General features: G+C 40.0%; 1 protein-coding gene across 3 annotated transcripts in view; it reads left to right on the forward strand.

Annotated features, from left to right (window-relative positions):
* Positions 1 to 20,915, forward strand: part of CNOT6L (CCR4-NOT transcription complex subunit 6 like) — a 67,311-nt gene that overhangs the window by 32,261 nt on the left and 14,135 nt on the right. For 2 of the 3 annotated variants that reach the window (XM_030565133.1, XM_030565131.1), the window contains exons 2-8: positions 10,460 to 10,581; positions 11,159 to 11,345; positions 12,054 to 12,139; positions 14,509 to 14,598; positions 16,909 to 16,977; positions 18,723 to 18,880; positions 19,987 to 20,141. In XM_030565133.1, the coding sequence (XP_030420993.1) occupies positions 10,470 to 10,581; positions 11,159 to 11,345; positions 12,054 to 12,139; positions 14,509 to 14,598; positions 16,909 to 16,977; positions 18,723 to 18,880; positions 19,987 to 20,141 (857 nt within the window). In that variant the 5' untranslated portion in view covers positions 10,460 to 10,469. Of the gene's footprint in view, positions 1 to 10,459; positions 10,582 to 11,158; positions 11,346 to 12,053; positions 12,140 to 14,508; positions 14,599 to 16,908; positions 16,978 to 18,722; positions 18,881 to 19,986; positions 20,142 to 20,915 lie in introns of those variants that run through there. The other variant, XM_030565132.1, reaches the window with a different exon arrangement.

Here is a 20,915-nt window from a genome sequence, read left to right on the forward strand (position 1 = left end):
AAAATTGTATTTACTATGGCTGGGTTTTTTGCTCAAGTCTTAAAATGTTTGGCTAATTAACAAGATGGCACAAATGTCATATTGTGAACAAATGTCCAAAAGTATAGGTAATTACTTCAGTGCAATGACCGCCTGCAGTGAAAAAGTTCAGGGGTGTGTGTGGGGGGGGGAACTTATTCCTAGAATATTTTTTTAATTAATAAATGCACCCCTAAAATACTAGTGTTTCACTGTTTTTGTTTTCATTCTGTATTTTCCCCATTGTTCTGCTAGGATGCAGTTGTAACACACTGGTCACTGTGCATTACATTTGCCCTTCTGTGCCCAAACTGCCTAAGATACAGGTCTGTCGAAGCTCTCTGCTTTAGAGCCTGGCTCTCTCTAGCTCAGGCTTTAGCCAGGGGCAGGCAAACTTTTTTTGGCCTGAGGGCCACATTGGGTTTCCAAAATTGTATGGAGGGCAGGTTAGCGGAGGCTGTGCCTCCTTAAACATCCAGGTGTGGCCCAGCCCTATCCCTTAGCCGACCCCCCCCCCACAGCTTCTTGCCCCCTGACAGCCCCCCGGGACTCCTGCCCCATCCACCCTCCCCCTTCCTGTCCCCTGACCGCTCCCTGCCACCCCATTCAAACCCTCCTCTCATTCCTGACTGCCCCCCACCAGGACCTCTGCCCCATGCAACCATCCCTTCTCCCTAACCGCCTCTGAAACCCCTGCCCCGACTGCCCCCTGCTGCCCCATCCAATCCCCCCTCCTTCCTGACTGCCCCCTGGGATCCCTGCCCCCGTTCAATTGCCCCCATTCCCGGCCCTCTGACTGCCCCAACCCCTATCCACACCCCCCATCCACCACCCTGAACTCCCCTGCCCCCTTTCTGTGCTCCCTGGAGCACTGGTGGCTGGCAGCGCTACAGCTGTGCTGCCCAGAGCACCAGGACAGGCAGCCGCACCGCCCGGCTGGAGCCAGTCATGGCGCCGCGCAGCACAGAGCATGGGGTCAGGCTGCGGCCTTGCTGCTGTGCCCCAGGAGATCGCAGTCCCACTGCCAAGAGCATTGCACTGGAGGCGCAGTGAGCTGAGGCTGCAGGGAAGAGGGGGAACAGCAGGGGAGGGGCCGGGGGCTAGCCTCCTGGACCAGGAGCTCAGGGGCTGGGCAGGACAGTCCCACAGGCCACAATTTGCCCACCTCTGGTTTTAGCTCTGGAGGTCCCAGGATCAGTTTCTGGTGTTGGCCATTGGACAATCGTGGATCTCCTTGGTTAAGGTGTAAATGCTGTTGTGTATGCACAGGTGTGCAGTAACTGAAGGAAAAAAAAGCACTGTCAAGCCACTCTTCAGGGATTTCAGCACAGAGAGTTTGAAAGTGATACAATCAACTTGAAAAATGAGGTCTGTCTCAACTTTTATACCTACTACTATTAATATAATCTTAGGAGTTGCTTGTAACTGAAAAGTTAGCAAAAACCCTCTCTTTTCAGTTTGTGCGTTTGACAGCACGGATTGTCAGCTCTTTTAGGGATGATTGGTTGTATATCCTGTCTCCTCCTAGTATGGTGGTCCTGCTCTCAAGCACAATGATGGACCAGGGGACAGTGGAAATCTGGGGAAAGTGTCCAGCAGAGCCACTTGCTTCCTTTTTTAAACCACTGAATAAAGCAAGAAAGCATTAGGAGAAGCAGCAGAGTAGGAGTTGGGGGTGTCTACTCCCTGAAACTGGGAATTCTCTGAAGGTTGGAAAGTAGGAGAGTGAAGAAGGAGTGAAACTAAGTGCAAACATTAGTAGAAATCAAAAGTTTAGTGGCTACATAAGAATAATCTCCTATCCTTGATCTTTCATAGAATATCAGGGTTGGAAGGGACCTCAGGAGGTCAAAGCAGGACCAATCACCATGCAGATTTTTGCACTAGATCCCTGAATAGCCCCCTCAAGGACTGAACTCACAACCCTGGGTTTAGCAGGGCAAAGCTCAAACCACTGAGCTATCCCTCCCCCTGAAATTTGCATGTAACTTCCATTTATACCCATGGAAGATGTGTTGTGGAGGTGGATTGAGGTTTGTTTGTTGTCCTGTGTTTATTATACTCTGGTCTGTGAACCATAATTTAAAATAGAATTGGGCTACTATATTAATTGAATGTTTTTGGTGGTAGACCAAGTGGTAGGGTTAGTTGTAGGGGGTGTGTGTGTCTCAGTGCAGTGTTGTTGCTGCAGTAAGAAGGAAGTTGGTCTTGTGGCTATGGCATTTGTGTGGGACTTGAGAGAATTGGGTTCAATTTCTGCCCATGAATGAGCTTGGGCAAGGTACTTAGTGTGCCTAGGCCTCAACTGCCCTATATATAAAAGCAGGATGCAGTTCCTCTTCTCTCCCACCCTGCGGCTATCCTGCAGATTTAGATCGTATGCCTTCCAGAGCCTTTAGACATGACAGCATTACTCATATCTGTAACCAGACCAGCAAGGTCTTCCTGCCATTGAAAACAGCCAATATACCGAGGGATTGGTACAAATACGTGAAGTTTAATTAGCTTAATTGTGATGAGTGTCAGTTTCCAGGTAACTGTAGGTGTATTCCCTCCTCTGTGAGCCACTCTAGGTGTTCCCAGTCTCTGGGCAGGAACCCTTGTCCCACTCCCTTCTGACCATAGGTTTAAGGCTACACAGCTCCCTGCCTTACACTATGATATCCCCAGCAAGCCAGACTGCCTAAAGGCCAGCATGGCTATGTGTTACACTGTTCATAGCCCTGGAGAGAAAGTATGTCATCGCTTACAAGTTACTACACAGCTCTTTCTAAGCAAGCATCTTCATTGTTAAGGCCAAAAACATTATAAAAATGATAAAAACTCCTATATGCGTGTTAAAAGCTCAGCTGAGGTCACCCATCAGTGCTATGGGGCCCTACTATGCCAAAGTCTTCCCAACCTTTCCGCATACTTGGGGAAGGGGTCCTCTTTAGACAGGAAGTCCTGTCCATTTGCTGGGTCAGAAAAAAGGTCCTGAGTCAATTTAAAGGAAGCATTTTTGTGCCAAAAGCCCATTCTTTGTCTGTTGGTCTGTGGAAAACTCAGTTTGAATCAGTATATGCAAGCCTCCCCAGGAGATAGACACCTCCAGAGAGGTACTACCACCTAGACGATTCAGCTTAATCATGCCCCAACCAAATTTTGTTCCTGGAGCAGTTGTAGTAACCTTACTCCCTGGAATTTCACACAGTTTCTGGCCCACGGTGATGCATTAATTCAATAGATTATGATCCCCAAAGATACTGCGTGGGATTCCAATATCTATCACCTGAGGTTTTCGCCTGTGAAAACTCCTTATTACAACCAGAAATACTACAGTAGATGGAACACACAATTTTGTGGGTTTTGTTGGGGATTGAGTTCTGCTGGCTGTCCGTGGTAAACTACTTGTAACTTGTGGAAGAGGCACCAAAAGCCTTGGATAAGTGACTGTTTTTTCATTGTATACATCTAAGTAAATATAATTTTGACAAACAAATCTTCATCTCAGGTTCTCTTTTTTTCTCTTTTAGTTTCTCACAGGTTCAGAGCGAAGGGACTGCATGCTTCTTTGCTAGTACTTGATGATTAAACTGAAACTAATTAATACTCAATTCAGAAACTTTTATTTTCGGCTTGATCACACCCTACGTCATGTTAGGAGCATGGTTCTACTTCATACCTTTATGTTAACATAATTGTATTACTATTAGAATTAAGCGTCGTTGGACATTTGTTAATCTTTGTTTTTCTTTTAAAAACACCGTACAATATGTAAATAATTGTTTTATGTTTGAAGTTTTGTCTTACAAAGTATTTCTGAAGTTATTATTTCTGACTTCATTCTCTACATTCATGTTGGGAATTGGATGTGTTTGGTGGGGGAAACTTCCCTTCACTTTAAAGAAAACCAAAGCACTAAGGAACACTGACATCTCTGATGTAGGTCAGTGCAGTAAGTGTTAAGTAGAATAATTTTAGTACTCCTGGGAATTATTTACTCTTGCTTACAGTATATTTTAATGGATTTTTTTTTGTCATATTTTGTGATCGAGGTCTTCGGAGGTGAAAACAAATGTATTGATAAACACTCCTATCTTCTTAAGGAAGTGTGGTTTTAATCTCATTTGGCAAGCATTAAATGGGGTTGATGGTCATTAAACTGTTTTACTTTACAGGGGACAGAGAAATTATGCAGGCTATCTGCTGGAGAACCTTCAAAAAGCATTCAGAGTTTTACCAAGACTTTGAAAAAATCATGAAAATGTCAATGTGCTTAAGGCCTAGAAGGAGGTTTTGAATTGTGCCAACATGTTTATGAATAACTTTTACCTCTCATTGCAGTCCTACTCAGCTTCCTGCTTCCTTCCTCATTAAAAAAGAGAAAATGCATTTGTGTGTTCAAGCATGAAAGAACTAAGACTGAACAATATATGCCATAATGACTCAGTGAGATGGATTTATATTAGATCGTAAGCATTTTGGGGGAATGGACTGTCCCTTATGTTTATACAGTGCACAGCTGGTCTCTGGATGCTAGTGCAATAGAGATACTAAATAATAATTTTAGGCAGAAGCAAGCGGACTATTCTCTCTTCCCCCTCCCCCAAACACAAATTGGTAACTTCTTCCTAGTTCAGGGTTTCTCAAACAGGGGTCGCCGCTTGTGTAGGGAAAGCCCCTGGTGGGCTGGGACGGTGTGTTTACCTGCCCCATCTGCAGGTCTGGCTGATCGTGACTCCCAGTGGCCACTTCCAGCAGCTCCCATGCCTGGAGCAGCAGTTCCATGTAGGCAGATGTAAATGGGTGCAAAGGACCAAGATTATTTAACCACCTCAACCTCTAACTAAAATCTTAACTAAGACTTGACTCTTCAGGGTTTTTTTCCTCTGGGTCATATTTGCATCAAGCACAGCATCAGCATAATCCTACATACAGGACATAGATTTTGTGATATGCCTGTCATCAGGAACTGTTGCTTGACTTGTGCATTAACCCATCACAATCATCCAGAAGTGCCATCTGATCACTACCTTAGAGTTAAGTGTTCAGGCTATAGATGTGAGTATGTTTGAGGAAACCTCTTCTTCTAGGAAACGTGTTGATACCCATATCTTAGTCATTGAAGGGAGTCTGCCTTGTCCATAAGGGAGTGAATCTTTCTTGTTTTCTGAACCGGGCTTCTGTTGCTCCTGAAGGGTGTATTGATGTTAATGAGGCCTGAGATGCGGCAGAGACCTTGTATTGTAGTTCTGACCTAGGAAAGATTTGATTATGTATAATTTTGAACATAGGGTGTGTAAGACGTTCATGGCAACATGTGATAAGGTGAGAAACGAACTGAAATTTTTCTGCTTATCTCTATTTGGGAAGAAGAAAACAATATACAATGGGAGGAGCGGGTCCGTTAATTTTATAGTAATACCTGGCTGCCTGTCATTATTACTAGAACTCCTCAAATTCAATGCAAGTAGATTTCAGCATCACTTACCTTTTGTATATCTCCAGTGAGTAACATTGAACTGGGGGGACTATATCAATCCAGCAGATTCTGACTCAATTCCTGTTATTCTCTAGTGTGCTCTGAATGGATTACAGCTTGTAAGCCAATGATGAAATATTTTACTGCTTGATGTAATAATGAGATGTGATTCCTATTTAATTTACTGCATTTGCCTTTTAATGGTGCTGAATTTTAGGAAAGACACACAAAAAAATAACCTTACACTCAAATTCCAGGTATTTTTGTTTGCTTACATAGCATGCTGACAAGTTAACCTAGCATCACAAGCTTTCATAAAAAATATTCTAGTCCATACCTAGTATCCATTACCATCATAATTAATGTAAGGGTAAAGCAGGTGATTCTACTTCAGCCAGGTGAAAAGCTGAGTTGAAATTTCCAAGGAGGAACTTGCCTCTTATTAAAGGGAACATTACAGTAAAAAAGACACCTGTGCCTGGGGACCTGTATCCGATGTTCGTTAAGTTGCTAAGATTTGGCTGTGTGGAAGCACATTGATGTATATTCTGGTTCTCAGCAAGAATTCTGAACAATTATAAAATGGTAACTTTTGCGTCTATGAAGGTTTCCAGTTGAGATGTATTTAATAAAAAGATTGACATTGGAGCTTAACATTCCATGACAGATGGCTCGCAGCTTGACTTCTGATGAAACAACAAAAGCAAAAACCTAAATAATTTTGAAATATGTTTTTTTTGTTTTTAATTGAAAAATATGTTTTGAGAAGCAACAGGAAAGTGTTGCCAACCTTTTTTTCCCTAAATGTCTCTCTTTTTATATAAAGAAACTTAGTATAAACGTAAACTGCATGAAGCTAATGCTGTAACATTACCCTGCTCTAAAAATTAGCGCTGGAAAAGACCTGTTGAACATAATCCATTTCATTGAGCATTCAGCTCCAGGTACTGTAGTTACCATTTTATAATAGTTCAGAATTCTTGCTGGGAACCAGAATGTACACTTTTCTACCTGCTTCCACACAGCCAAATCCTAGGAGCTTTGTTCCCCAACCCAACAGACATAGGATAAAGGTCGTGAGGGAGAGGTGTCTTAGACTTAGATACATTAGCAGTTCTCAAACTGGTACGCAGGCCATAACCAGGTTGAACATGGGTTGGTTTCATGTATAGCATTAGTTTCAAACCCAGGGTTACAGCTACACTGATTTAATTTATGAATATAATGCACTGAGTATTCAATTTTAAGCGTGGTATGCTAAGTTTTAAATAAATATAAGAACCACTGGACCCTGGTACTGCAGCAGGCAAAATGCGGGGCTTATGGAGTCAAGGGTAGCAGCCAACTAACCAGAGTAATTGCACATTAGAAGAAGGGATGAGGAAGTTTTGGCAAACAGCAGGACCACCTCTCTTATGGGGAGTGACATGGAATACTTGATGTCCATTTGGAGCCAGAATGGATTGACTTTATTGTGATTTAAGTCTTTGGGCTCCACAGAAACATTTAATTTTTCAGTAAACACTCAAAACCAATACAAATACTTGCTTTATTAAAAATCTGCACTAAACAAAATCCCGTTAAAATGTCTGAAAAAGAACAGTTAAGGGATCCAAATAGTGTCCCATAAATTCTTCATCATTTATTGGCATCCCAACTGACTTGCACTACCCAGCTGACCATATGTTGCCCCCTTACAGGAACGTACATAAGTCTAAACAAATTATTTCTAGGTTATAAAGTTTCATTTCCTATTAAGGGATCAACTTCAAATAATGCTAACAAATTACAACATTACTCACTACAATACTAAACTACAGCTCTTCAAGGCATGGACTGTCTTACTGTGTGTTTGTAGAGCATCTAACACAGTGGGGCCGTGATCTTGAATTATTGTATGTTGGGGTTGGTGGTATTGTCATGCCCTTTCCAGCAGGGATTAGAATTTGGCTCTTGCACTCCAAGGCTGGCAGAGCCTGTGGTTTTGAGAGCCCTCCACATACAGAGGACTTGGACGCTGGTGCTGATAGTGCCTCATTACTTCGTAAAACTGCTCTGGTTTGCTTGAGTTGTGCTAGTAAAATACAGAAGGAGCTACAGACTCACTGTGATGTAAGTTCCTGGTGCATGTCTGAAAGCAAGGAACCTTTTAAATACTGTGGAAATAAGAGCTTCTTTTTGGAGTCCCGGATGGGACTGGAGGAATCTCTTTATTGGAGCTGGGGCAGCGTGCTGTTGTATTACCTCAGGGGTAGGCAACCTATGGCATGCGTGCCAAAGGCAGCACACGAGCTGATTTTCAGTGGCACTCATACCCCCAGGTCCTGGCCACCGGTCTAGGAGGCTCTGCATTTTAATTTAATTTTAAATGAAGTTTCTTAAACATTTTAAAAATCTTATTTACTTTACATACAGCAATAGTTTAGTTATATATTATAGACTTATAGAAAGAGACTTTCTAAAAATGTTAAAATGTATTACCAGCACACAATACCTTAAATTAGAGTGAATAAATGCAAGACTCAGCACAGCACTTCTGAAAAGTTGCCGACCCCTGTATAACATGAACGGCTTTGGAGACTTAGCAGTACATCAATGAAATCTGTAACCTGAAATCAGTCATTAGCAAAAATCCTAATATTCAGACTCTGAAACCAGTTTCTGATTTGCTCATGACAAATGCTGTTTCTTTGCTTAGTCTGTTCAGTTCATGGATGAATGAAATTGCTGCACATGGGCAGCCTGAGTATAGAATCCTCTTAACAGGGTAGCCCTTCTATTGCAATACAACTTCGTCTGTCAGTGGAAGTTCTCTGTCATTAGCACTTTGGTTTGCATACTGCTATGTACCTGAAGATATTTGAAACCTTTGTTCAGATTCATTATAAATGAAATTTTACTCTGAGTTCGTCATAAGAAGGTTTGTCTTCTGTATAATAACTGAGACGGTTGCTCAAGGAAAGCTCTGATAACTCAGGCCTTTCCATTTAAAAGGCCAAAGTTCTATTTTGTATGCACTGTTGTAGCCGTGTTGGTCTCAGGATATTAGAGACACAAGGTGGGTGAGGTAATATCTTTTATTGGACCAGCTTCTGTTGGTGAGAGAGATGAGCTTTGTAACTCACCCACCTTCTCTCTAAAGTTCTGCTTTGTTTTTTTTACCAATGAAAGCCTGAATTTGGAAGAGTATCTTCTAAATAGTGAATGATCAATCAGCTGATGAATCAGAGATGCAGAACACTTATTGATTGGACTGGCTGAAATAATTTGAACCAGCTTCCTCAAATTCTTCATAGGTTTTTTGAGTTGTCATTTCAGCATACCAAAGAAGTTATAATTATTTTAACATTTTCAAATATACTAGAAGCATAATTACAAAGGAAAACGTGCATTCTGTAGATGACTTTGCTTAAAATTCCAGGAAACGGAGGTATACATGTGTTGTGTGTAAAAGGAACTCCACAGATTATAATGTTACAAATCAAAAGCCTTTATTTTGTTGTTCAGCACAGTCTGAAAGAGTGTATAGAGAGAACCACTTCTCACCACATGATACGTAAAATATATTAATCTTTTTTACTGGAATAGAATTTCAGAGCTCCCCACTCTGCTGAAAACGTATATCATTTGAACTAAGCCTACGTCCACACTACAGCTTTAAATCGATATTAGTAAAATCGATTTTATAAAACAGGTTTTATAAAATCGATTTTACGCGTCCACACTAGGGCACATTACTTCGGTGGTGTGCGTCCATGGTCCCAGGGTACCATCGATTTCCGGAGTGGTGCACTCTGGGTAGCTCAGTAAAAGAATAGGACCAATAACTTCGATATCCATCCACACTAACCCTAAATCGATTTAGTAATATCGATTTTAGGGTTACTCCTTTCATTTAGCTGGAGTACAGAAATCGATTTTAAGACCCCTTAAAATCGATTTTAAGTGCCTTGTAGTGTGGACGGGTACAGCGTTAAATCGATTTAACGCTGTTTAAATCGATTTAACGCTGTAGTGTGACCTGGCCTTAGAGAGACAAAGTGGGTGAGGTAATATCTTTTATTGGACCAACTTCTGTTGGTAAGAGCAACAAGCTTTTGAACTGCGCAGAGCTCTTCCTCAAGTCTGGGAAATGTACTCAAGAGTGTCACAGCTAAATACAAAGTTAAACAGGTAGTTTAGCATAAGTGGTTAGCGCACATTCTAAGGCACCATTCAAGGTAAACGCAAGCTCAGTTTGAAAAGACTATAAAGCATGTGAAATAATCAGAAAATCTAATTGCTGGATTGGCTCTAACCCTATAATTAAATAATAATGCTAATGGAAATTTACCTTCCACCTTATTTTTCAATGTCACCAATCATAGGTAGTGTAAGAGTCTCTTAATGTAAACATTGGGAGGCACAATGCAGAAGAAAAGCTTAAGGATTTACAGAAAGCAAAAATGTGGTTAATGCACCTACACAGATCCAAATTACAAAGAATTTTGAATCTGAAGCTTGAAAAAAGGACTTTTATACCTGGAAATTAAATGGCTGTGAATTATACACTAATCTGTAGACTGTTCCTTGTTTGTATCCTTGTTTTCTATAGGAGGGAGCAGTTGTCTGAGCTGATTCATGATGATGTGGCCAATAACAGTGCAGTTGTATGGGCTAGTAGATCTGGGGTAGTGAGATGGATATTCTGGAATACTCTCTTGAAATTCTACTAGTCGATCAGTATAAGATAATGCAATTATTCTGACTTTAGAAACCAGATTTCCATGGAAGAAACTCCCCTATCCAACATTGGCCCTGATTCTGCAAAGACCATGAGCACATGCTTAACTTTCTTTATGCACTGTGAGAAGTATCATTGAAGTACACATTTTTGCAGAAGCAAGCTGATGGAGTGTAATCTGTCAGATGGCCTGGCTTTAAAATGAAAATCTGTTGTTTCAGCTATGTACTGTAATAATCATGGCAATCTTTCAGACTAACAGGGATGCCAAAGGAAAAATATGATCCTCCAGATCCTCGCAGAATTTACACCATCATGTCGGCAGACGAGATAGCCAATGGGAAGAAGTCTCACTGGGCAGAATTAGAAATTTCGGGTGAGTTTTTTTTCAAATCTTGGAATGGCTAAATTGCTGATTAGAAACAGCTCTTGATGTATAGTCATACTGATATGAACTCTTCTCTTATAAAGGTGCTCTGTTTCAGAGAAGGGAGAGAACATAATTAAAGAAAAACTCCTGACTTCTAGGATCACTCAGGAGAATTTCCAGTTTAGCCTCAAAACAGTGTCAAGTTTTGAGTTTGAATAGATTTGGTTAAAAACTAACTTGCAAAAAGCAGGTTTGCTTCTGTTTTTTTTTTTTTTCTTTTCTTTCCATTTCTCCTTCCTACTCAGAATAAGTGTTGGATAATAATTAAAAACCTGTTAGTGACGAAATGTTGCAGATAAATTCTGCTGAGTGAGTTCACTTCTTCCTCCTGGGGTATATTTCAGCACTTATTTAGGGTAAGAAATCAAAATTCCATTCTATTACCAAGAGTGGGATTTCCACATCTGATCTTTCCATGCAGCACATTTAAAGTATACTCCTCCATTCCCTATGACTTGTGCCTATTGTCTTGACATAATAAAAAGGTGTTTGAAGACCTAGTTCTTTACATTTTCTCTTTTAGGTAGAGTGCGGTGCTTAAGTATGTCACTTTGGTCACTGACTCACTTGACTGCTCTACACCTCAACGACAATAATCTTGTTCGCATTCCACCTGATATTGCCAAGCTCCATAATCTGGTTTACCTGGATCTATCATCCAACAAACTCAGAAGTTTACCAGCAGAACTAGGAAACATGGTATCTCTCAGGTGAGAAGCATTGCCCTGGTTAACTTCCCAAGAGTCTGTCAATGATGCATATTTGAACAAGTGAACATGAACTTTGTTGTTCAACTTTCGGAATAAATTTTTCTGAAAAACTCTTAACAGATTTACGGTAATATAGACATGCAAGGCAAATTAGTTTTGTTTTTAATCCTCTGTAGCATTAAACTTCCAAATCCCTGAATGTTTTATTGTTTTTTAAAGTATCCCCTATGTCAGGCTAATGTTTTACATGGATAATTTACTAATTACACTGAACTAATATCAGTTGCTACAAATATTCAATGCTGGCTTTCAGCCAGCTTGCAAATAGAAAACTCTTTCAGCTAGCCATTGAGCCCGCAAGTAGCACTTCTTCCCTTCCAAGTAAAATGCTTACTCAATTTTAAAAAAGATTTTTTTCTTCTTATCCCATTTAAGTGACCTTCAACGGTCAGTACAAAAATTAATGTAGTTTCATGCTACCTAAACTTGAGACGTTTTGCATGTTTGCTGTCTCCTTTCTCTGATGTATTTTGGTATTTAGTTCTTTATCTCTGAACTTAGAGATGTGAAAGACTATAATCTTATTTATAGAAAGTATAACCATTTGAAAACCAAAGTAGGCATCCCTCAAGAGTATCACAGCATGTAGCGTCATGAGAATGATCCTTCTAAAATGATGCTAATAAACTACTTTTTCATCTGTTGCAGGGAATTGCTTTTAAATAACAATCTGTTACGGGTTTTGCCTTATGAACTTGGACGGCTCTTCCAGCTACAAACCCTAGGTTTGAAAGGTAAGTGCACTTCTAATAATTCTCCTGATTGATACTTTTGGGTTGTGTAGCTTTCCATAGTGTTTTAAAACTCCCTTCCAAAGCAAGTTATAGTCTAAATATGTGGCATGCATGGCGGCTTCTGCTGTATTTGCTCCAGAGACCTTTCTCCCATTCCTAGAACAAAATTATACCTAATAAATAAAACTGTATAAATCATACTAAAACATTATTTTATAATAAAAATTCTTGTCCACATCAGGTGTACTAACAGCTTTATTTAGATGACTTTGTTGTTGTTCTTGGAGATAATAATTTTAACACTTAACTTGACGCAGAACAATTAAATTATAGAAAGGCTACCAAATCAGTCTTTATGAATCTGGATACTCTTGTTCTCATCCTGTGCTATGAGCAAGAAGGAAGAATTCACAATAATAGGTATGACAGACAGACTGACTATGACTGCCTGTGAGGAATGTAGAGGAGTTATTAAAAATTTTCTGATTGTAAGTTAATAACAATTTAGTCTGAATGCTAGTCTCCTAATAAACATCAGTATTTATTAAGAAGATGTATAACTTTGGGGGGGGATATATAAAACAAAAAGCAGGCATTGGAGGGAACAGATCTGGAAAAGAACTAAAAAGTTGTGGAAAAATTTCCCTTTTCTAGCAAAATAGTATTGCACGGTGTTCTGATAGCACACTGTCTTTGTCCAATAATATGATCATATTTTGACTTAAAAAAAAATATTCTCCTGCACATGTTCCACTGGAAGAATATTGCACGTTCTCCATGTGAAAATAATTCTGCATTCTTAAAAAAACCCAGTATACCTGGCCTTCAACGTACGGGTGCTGAGATGGCAAGAAAGATAGTCTAGGGGTAATATGAATGCTTTTAAAAGAGGAGAGTAAATGAGATTTCAGGGCTATGGAGGTTGTTTTAGAAGAGCAAAAACTGGCTGACTAAGTAAAAATGCATATACTTCCCTAATAAAGAGAATATTTATTACATTAGAGTCTGTATTTTGAGGACTTGTGTTTTTAGGGGGAAAATCCCCAAACTGTCTGAATTTGGCAAAATGTCCTGCAGATTGCTAGTAACCCTATTCATAAATTTATTTATTTTTTGGTGTTTTTTATTTTTAAAAAACTTTTTGTTTAAAACTTGGTCTGTGTCCAAAGTTTGCTGATTTGGAAAATGAAGCAAAATGCGTTTGGCCATCTTTGAGATAAGCAAGGATGAATGAAGTCTCCTATAGGACAGTAGTAAAAGACTGATCTTTGAAAGTTGAAACTCTGCAAGTAAAGTACTCCACACTGGGTAGAAAAGCATTCTCTGGGTTTGAGGAAAAATCAGTTTTTCAGTTTGGCATAACTGTCAAAATATGTACTGTGCATGCCCTATACAAAGTTTCAAAATCCTTGAGTCTGGGTGCTCTTGGGAAGAGATGCATTCTGCATGCATGAACAGTTAGGAAGTGCATTGTGAGGCTGTTTCTCCTGAAACTTCTCTCTTTTACCCAGAAATTGTTGGAAAGTATAATTGCTGGCTCTTACATTCAGTTCAGATTTTTGAAGCTTTTGGGCTTTGTAATATGAAATGCATGCAGCCTGGGAAACCTTGAGAATGGTTTCAAGCATTTCCCTCAGCAAGACTTAACATTTGCCCTGGAGCAGTGCCCACCCACCTGTGCATGTGTTTTATGGTGCAGTTTGAGTGTACATTTCATAGTGCAATGGTTCACAAACTTTTGTACTGGTGACCCCTTTCACATAGCAAGCCTCTAAATGTGCCCCACCATAAATTAACCCCCCCTTTTTTATATTGAACATTATTGTAAATGCTGGAGGCAAAGTGGGGCTTGGGGGGGAGGCTAACAGCTCGCAACCCTCCTTGTAATAACCTCGCAACCCCCTAAGGGGTCATGACCCCCAGCTTGAGAACCCCATCATAGTGGCACTGCACATTTTGCTATAAGTAGTTTGTCTGTGTCCTCGAACTGCCCATTTTATCTTTCCCTCACTACTCTTTTTTTTAAAAAAAAAAATCAGAAAATGTTTTTATGCAGTAGTTAAGTGCATAATTTCCAAATATAAAAATGAATGTTTTTAGTGAGTTTGAAGTAAAAACTATAAACCACTTAAGTTACTGCTCAATTGAAATGAAATGAAAGTATACTATTATCTGTGCTAGCTATTTCTTTATCATCGATCATTATTATATTCTAGAATTATAGAAATTGGAAATGGAAAAGACCTAGTAGATCATCTTGTCCATCCCCTCCTGGGGGAGCTCTTCCTCCCTTTCAGGAAAGTCCAGGTGCAGTGCAAGTTTTGATTCGGGTAGCGAATTATCACATTTTTGTTCTGAATCTCTTTCAGGCAATCCTTTATCACAGGATATTCTCAGCCTGTACCAGGACCCAGATGGAACACGAAAGCTACTGAACTACATGCTTGACAATCTAGCAGGTAACACAGCCAAAAGTTTAGTTTGATATACATAACTAACTGCCAAACACTTTCACTTCTATTTGATAGCATTGAATTGAGGGTCTGAGTTTCTGAATCACTTGTAGTTGCTTTTATGTTACTATCTAGTCCAGGGACTCCCACCACTAAAACAACAAAATTGATGTAGTAGTATTGTAACAGATATAACTTGTGGTAGAGCATGAAGTCTAGCTTCCTAGGTAACTGGATGGCTCAGGGTTTTGTATATGGAATATAGTGCCCTTTACTGCTAGATCACTGGTATGAGTCCAGAACTGATCAGTAACGACAGAAAGTTTTGGCTTTCCTAAAGCTCTTCCTGAAGGGATCTGCACATCCAAAAGAAGTTGGTGAGCATCAGTGTCTCCTAAATCTATAAAAATTGGCATAATCGTTGGCAGTCTCAGTAGAGAGAAGGATTAATTTGACAAGGAACCAAACTATCCTTTTGTCCGGAGAGGTTGAGGTACATTTGCTGGGTGACGTGGGAAAGGCTTGCATGGTCACTGTCCTTGTTTTAGACCAGAGATGGGCAAACTTTTTGTCCTGAGGACCACATCAGGGTATGGAAATTGTATGGCGGTTCCATGAATGCTCATGAAATTGGGGGTAGGGGTTCAGGAGGGGATGAGGGCTCTGGGATGGGGCCAGAAATGAGTAGTTCAGGGTGAGGGAGGGGGCTCCGGGTTGGGACGTGGAGGTTGAGGGTTCTGGGGTGGGACTGGAGTTGAGGGGTGCGGGACAGGGCTCCAGGCTGGGACCAAGGGGGTTGGAGGGCGGGAGGAGGCCCAGGGCTGTGGCAGGGGGTTGGGGTAGGGGAGGGGTGTGAGGGCTCCAGTTGGGGGTGCGGGATCTGGGGTGGGGCTGGGGATGAGGGGTTTGGGGTACAGGAGGGTGCTCCGGGCTGGGACCAAGTGGTTCGGAGGACAGGAGGGGGATCAGGGATTGGGCAGGCTGTTGGGGCACGATGGGGCTCAGGAATGCAGACTACGGGCGGCACTTACCGCAGACAGCTCCTGGAAGCTTGTTCCCCCTCTGGCTCTGAGGTGCAGCCAAGCGGCTCTTCGTGCTGCCCCATCCACAGACACCACCCCTGCAGCTCTCATTGGCTGGGAATTGCAGACTCTGACCCTGACCCTGACCCGCTTCCATACTTGAGCTGAGGGCCTGATTAAATGGTTTGATGGGCCGGCTGTGGCCTGTGGACAGTTTGCCCACTCCTGCTTTAGACATTATTAGTAAACAGAGGGCTTCAGTTTCCTATTTTGGTACTTTTTACTTTTATTATATTCAGATTACAAGCAGCATGATTTGAAGTGCTCATAAACTTCAGTCCAGAAATACCACTGTGATTAAGGATCTCACACATTTGTTTTAAATCCTGTCCTTATGGGGTTATAACTTAGCCACTCTTAATTCACTGCTGAATATTTTAGCTTGTGTCCAGTTTCCCTTCTCCAAATATTTGGACACAAACTGAAACAGAGGTTGGTTGTAGGGTTGTTTTATTTTTTTAAAGTATTTGGTGTATTTTAGAGTAACTCTGTCGTCCTGCCTACAAACAGACTTTGTCTTTTTGAAGAAGTATGAATACAAACCTTAAAAAGATGTATGGGTTTCTTTTGGTAAGACATTCTTTAAACATTAATGATTTCCCTTAACTTTTCTTTAGTGCACTTTGTTAGAAACTGCAGTTTATATGCAAATTGAATAAAGAAAAGTCAGTCCATCACACCTGGACCTGACTGGTATGTGTTGTAAAACTATTACACACAATTTCCTTAATACCATTTAAAAAAAAAGACTTTTTTCTTGGACAAAGGCCTTTGTAGTTTTATTGCCAATCATGCAGTACATGCAAACTGATTGGTGTAAATAAGGTCCCCAGGGAGAGGGATTTCAGTAACAATACCAGATGAGAAAATTTGGTCAAATGGCAACTTCACAGTGGGGCAGAAGTGTTTCAGTGACTGCCTTGTGATATATTAAGAGCAACAGAGGATTCCCAGGTGCTGATAAACCACGGAGAAGCTACAGGATTGCTGTATTTGTTATTTTATTGCACGTACAATTTTTAGACCTTTGTATGATATTTCATACCCCTCTTTCTTTCCTTGAGCCTAAACAGGCTTTGAAATTTCATGTGACTGGGGCATAGCTCCTCTCTGGGTTTGTCTAGCACACTATGGAGCAATGCTGCTGAGCCATCAGCTTGATTGTAAATTAAGATAGTGACTTACATTGATACTTACAAAAGTGATTCGTTTAATTTAGTGTTTCTAATTTCAGTTCATCCAGAGCAGCTGCCTTCAAGGCCGTGGATTACTTTAAAAGAACGAGACCAAATTCTGCCCTCAGGTAACTTTGTGGCCTTTCTCCCTCCTTTTCTGTCAATGCTTTGTTGACATTTGAAAAACATGTCAAATGTTTGTACTTAACTGACAGTATTAAGCATAAGTTTTATGTCTTTAAAATTTGGGTCAGTCTTAAAAAAAACAGCATATTTTTAAACTTTCTACAATTTAGTCTATGGCAAAGATCTGTTTAGATTATTGCTAACTGACTGCAATAATCTCTAAATCATACAGAGAATTAAAGTTAAAAAAAAAAAAAAAAAAGCCGTGAACTGTTATGGGTTCTTCCCCGTGCCCACAGTGGCCCCCTCTAGGTGTTTTGTGACACCAGTTGAGAAGAATAACACAGCCTTGCCTGTGCTTTTCACTTGGTGCAAAAGCTGTTACCTTCCCAAGGTCAGAGCTTAGTGTCTCCTAGGTGTACAGCCAGTGACTGCCCTGATAAGGCAGATACCAAATTGAGTTTGACTTAAACCAAGGAAACTTTCATGACCGTTTCATAGAAATAGTGAAAATCATCAAATAACTGCACACAAATACCACAGGCAACACCTCTAGACTGCTACTGAATGTAGTTCCAGAAGCTCTTGGATCTGTTTTTGTTTTCCTTTTCTCCTCTCTGCTCCCCTGGGTCTTCAGCTGCAATAGGACAAGCACAGGAATGCCTGGTACTGAAGTTAGTTTGGTGCCCTCTGCCGTTGCTTGTACTGACCTGCAAACATCCACTTTAAGAAAAAAAAATTAAAAATGGAACAGCTTTCCTTGGTCCCGTACAAGTTCCTCTCTCTCCTCCTTTTTTTTCTTGTTAATAAAATTGCTTGTTTTAGAACAAGAATACTTTTTTCTGTTCAAACTGAAATGCATTACTTTAGTGATAACACAGTAGGGTCTTCAGAGAATAATGTGGCTTCAGAGGCACAGTATTGCACCAATGCCATTAGTGTAGCGAATAACTAAGGCTGCCAGTGATTCTGTGAAGGTTTCTTTTTTTTAATAACAGATTTATAGTTGTAAACTATGGATGGAACATTGTCAGTGTTTTCTCCAAAAAGGTTATTCATGACATTTCTGCTATCTTTAGCTTTCTGCTGGACATGCATAGATCAACTTACTGTGCTGTTTAATTTAAAAAAAAAAAAAGGTTAATCTCCTGCCTCCTTAAAGTAGCTAAAGCAATAGATATTAGCTCTCGGCTCAATTAGCAATCATTTCCGCTATATTCCTTGCTTTTCCCAAACAATAATCCTGTAGAGACCCTTGCCTCCTCCAGATTCTTGCTGAGTCACTAAAGTGAAAAACAAACACTAAAATAGGGACCTGATTGATGTATCGGTTGCATTTACAACTCCCATTGATGTCAGTGGGAGATGCATGTATGCACCAACCACTGTTCTTTATTTCAACAATAGTTGTTTCCAGGTTTTAGTATGCCCAAAATGGATAGTAGTGCAAACATAGGCCAAGCAACTAAGAACTCTGCAAACAGTTACCTTTTGCACAAACAAATGCATAATAATTTGCACATGCAAGTGAGAGGTGCTTTTCCCCAGAGTTTAGCCTTTTATGCCAGTTGTTGGCTCAAAGGACTCCAGTCAATTAAACTCTTAGGGGAAAAAACCCAGTGCTCTTATTGACATATTGACTTACTCTCCAACACAGGGCAGGTAACATACAACAATAGGTATCTTAAGAAAAAATACTATGTTTTATCTATATTCATCAGTAATTCCCTCTTATGTTTCCTCCTAGCTTCATTCACAGTTATGTGTTACAATGTGTTATGTGATAAATATGCCACCCGGCAGCTATATGGCTACTGCCCGTCCTGGGCATTAAATTGGGAGTATAGAAAAAAGGGAATCATGGAAGAAATCGTGAACTGGGATGCAGATATCATTAGTCTTCAGGTAACAGTAACAAAACAATAATTTTTTGGCTTTTATCTGAAAACAGAATACCACCTTTTGAGCCAATATTCTGTTCAAAGCATTTTTTCCTCACTGTTAGTGGTGAACCTCAAAGTGTTTGTTTGTTACAGAATGCATGCATAGTTGCCTTGTTGTAATTTTAAAATGATAGAAAACTAGCTAAACTAATACATAACTTGCATTAGAATTTCTACTTATTATCTATAAGCCTCCTAAATATTTTACTACTTGGGTTGTTATACATCAACAGGCTTTACTGAGTAAAGGAAGAAATTGTGTTTTAACCAAAAAACTGTTTCCTCCAATCCCCCGCTGTGACTCTTACCCAGCGTAGCACTTGCGTATATGCTTAACTTCAAGCAGGTGAACAGTCCAGTTGAAATCAAAGGGGACTACACTCACGCTTAAAAGTTAAGCTGTGATCTGCTGAATTGACACATGTGTTGCTATCACATTGGTAGGAGTTTATCCTAGGTGTTGAGTACGGTTAAGTGGTGCTTGCTTTAAAGATGATCTACTTTTTTGTTTTTAAACAAGATATAGTGTATTATAAGAATAAAAACCATCACCCAGGAAGAAGAGAATAGCTGCTTGAATTAAAAAGCTGACATAAGCTGAGTAGCAGTGGTGTTTGGTGTCCAAGAAAATACGTTGTTCTAGAATGGGGAGAACCCTTCAGTAAAAGAGAGCTCACCAAGCCAAACACTAATGGCTGCTGCATACCAAGAATTATTAACCTAGGACCTAGGAAAGTATCCACTTTTTAGCTGTCAAAAACAACTGGTGTGGTTTCCTGTTGATGTTCAGGACAACTTCTCAAAATACGTCTGCCACTTTTCCTTCTTAAAACATCCTTTTAATTTTGATTTGCAGGAATCCTAACCTGTTTATCATACATCACATAACTAGTCTAAAATGTGATGTAATGTTCTGTGTAAGCAACATAAATGTGTGCTTTTGGCAACAAGTTATTTGACAACATATGCTTGTATTGGTTGGATACATAGAGTGGTGGGAGCATTTACTTATTTTATTAACCTGTCACTGATTTTCTTCATTGTGATGTTAACTGTATTCAATTCCAGGAAGTGGAAACAGAGCAATACTTCACCCTCTTTCTGCCAGCATTAAAAGAGCGTGGGTATGATGGATTTTTTTCTCCAAAGTCACGTGCCAAAATCATGTCTGAGCAGGAGAGAAAGCATGTGGATGGCTGTGCAATATTCTTCAAAACTGAAAAGTAAGGGGCAGCTTCACAGATCCCTTCTCTTTTTATAAATGTAAAGAATCAAACCACAGCACTGGAAACATTTTTCCTTAAGTCTGAAAAAAAATAATGAAACTGTCAGTTTGCTGCAATGAGTGGCAACCAAATTTGTATGCCGTAAAGCTAAAAATTGAAATTAATGTGAAGTACGTTTTTTTCATTGTCAAACAACAGAGTTGTGCTTCTGTTAGTGGTGTACTTAAAATGGTATCTTTCCATTCACTTTGCAGATTATACACAAAATATTCCCCTGCAAGAAAGGGATAGGAACTGAATTAATGGAATAGATTCACTCTACTGATACTAAGTTTCTAAAATCTACATACTATACAGGCAAAGACAGATTTTTACATCTAGAGGTTTCTTGCAGGCATAGGCCCACCATCTGTATTTAGACTTTAAAGTGGGTATGCTTTTGTAATCTCTGTTTTGTGAAGAGAGCTATAGTTTTGTGCTGTAAATACCAGAAACTGTAGGTCGAGTGGGGAAAGCAGCGCTGTACGCAATCCTTTTCTTCCTTGTGCAAAATCTCATGAATCATTTGCCAATCTTGCATCAATGAAACTTTATTCTCTCTGATTTATAGTGTGCTGGTGGTTATAACCTGCTGTAATTTAAGATTATGTGATGCTTCCATTGTAACTCCAGTTCATACCTTTTAAAAAAGAAAAAAGAAAAGAAAATAGTTTGCCTTTTTGGGTTGAAATGTTCCTCATTTGGGATGGTTCAGGTAGTTTTGGATAAGGG

The sequence above is a fragment of the Gopherus evgoodei genome, chromosome 5, assembly GCF_007399415.2.
Source record: "Gopherus evgoodei ecotype Sinaloan lineage chromosome 5, rGopEvg1_v1.p, whole genome shotgun sequence".
In the NCBI taxonomy this organism is placed as follows: domain Eukaryota; kingdom Metazoa; phylum Chordata; order Testudines; family Testudinidae; genus Gopherus; species Gopherus evgoodei.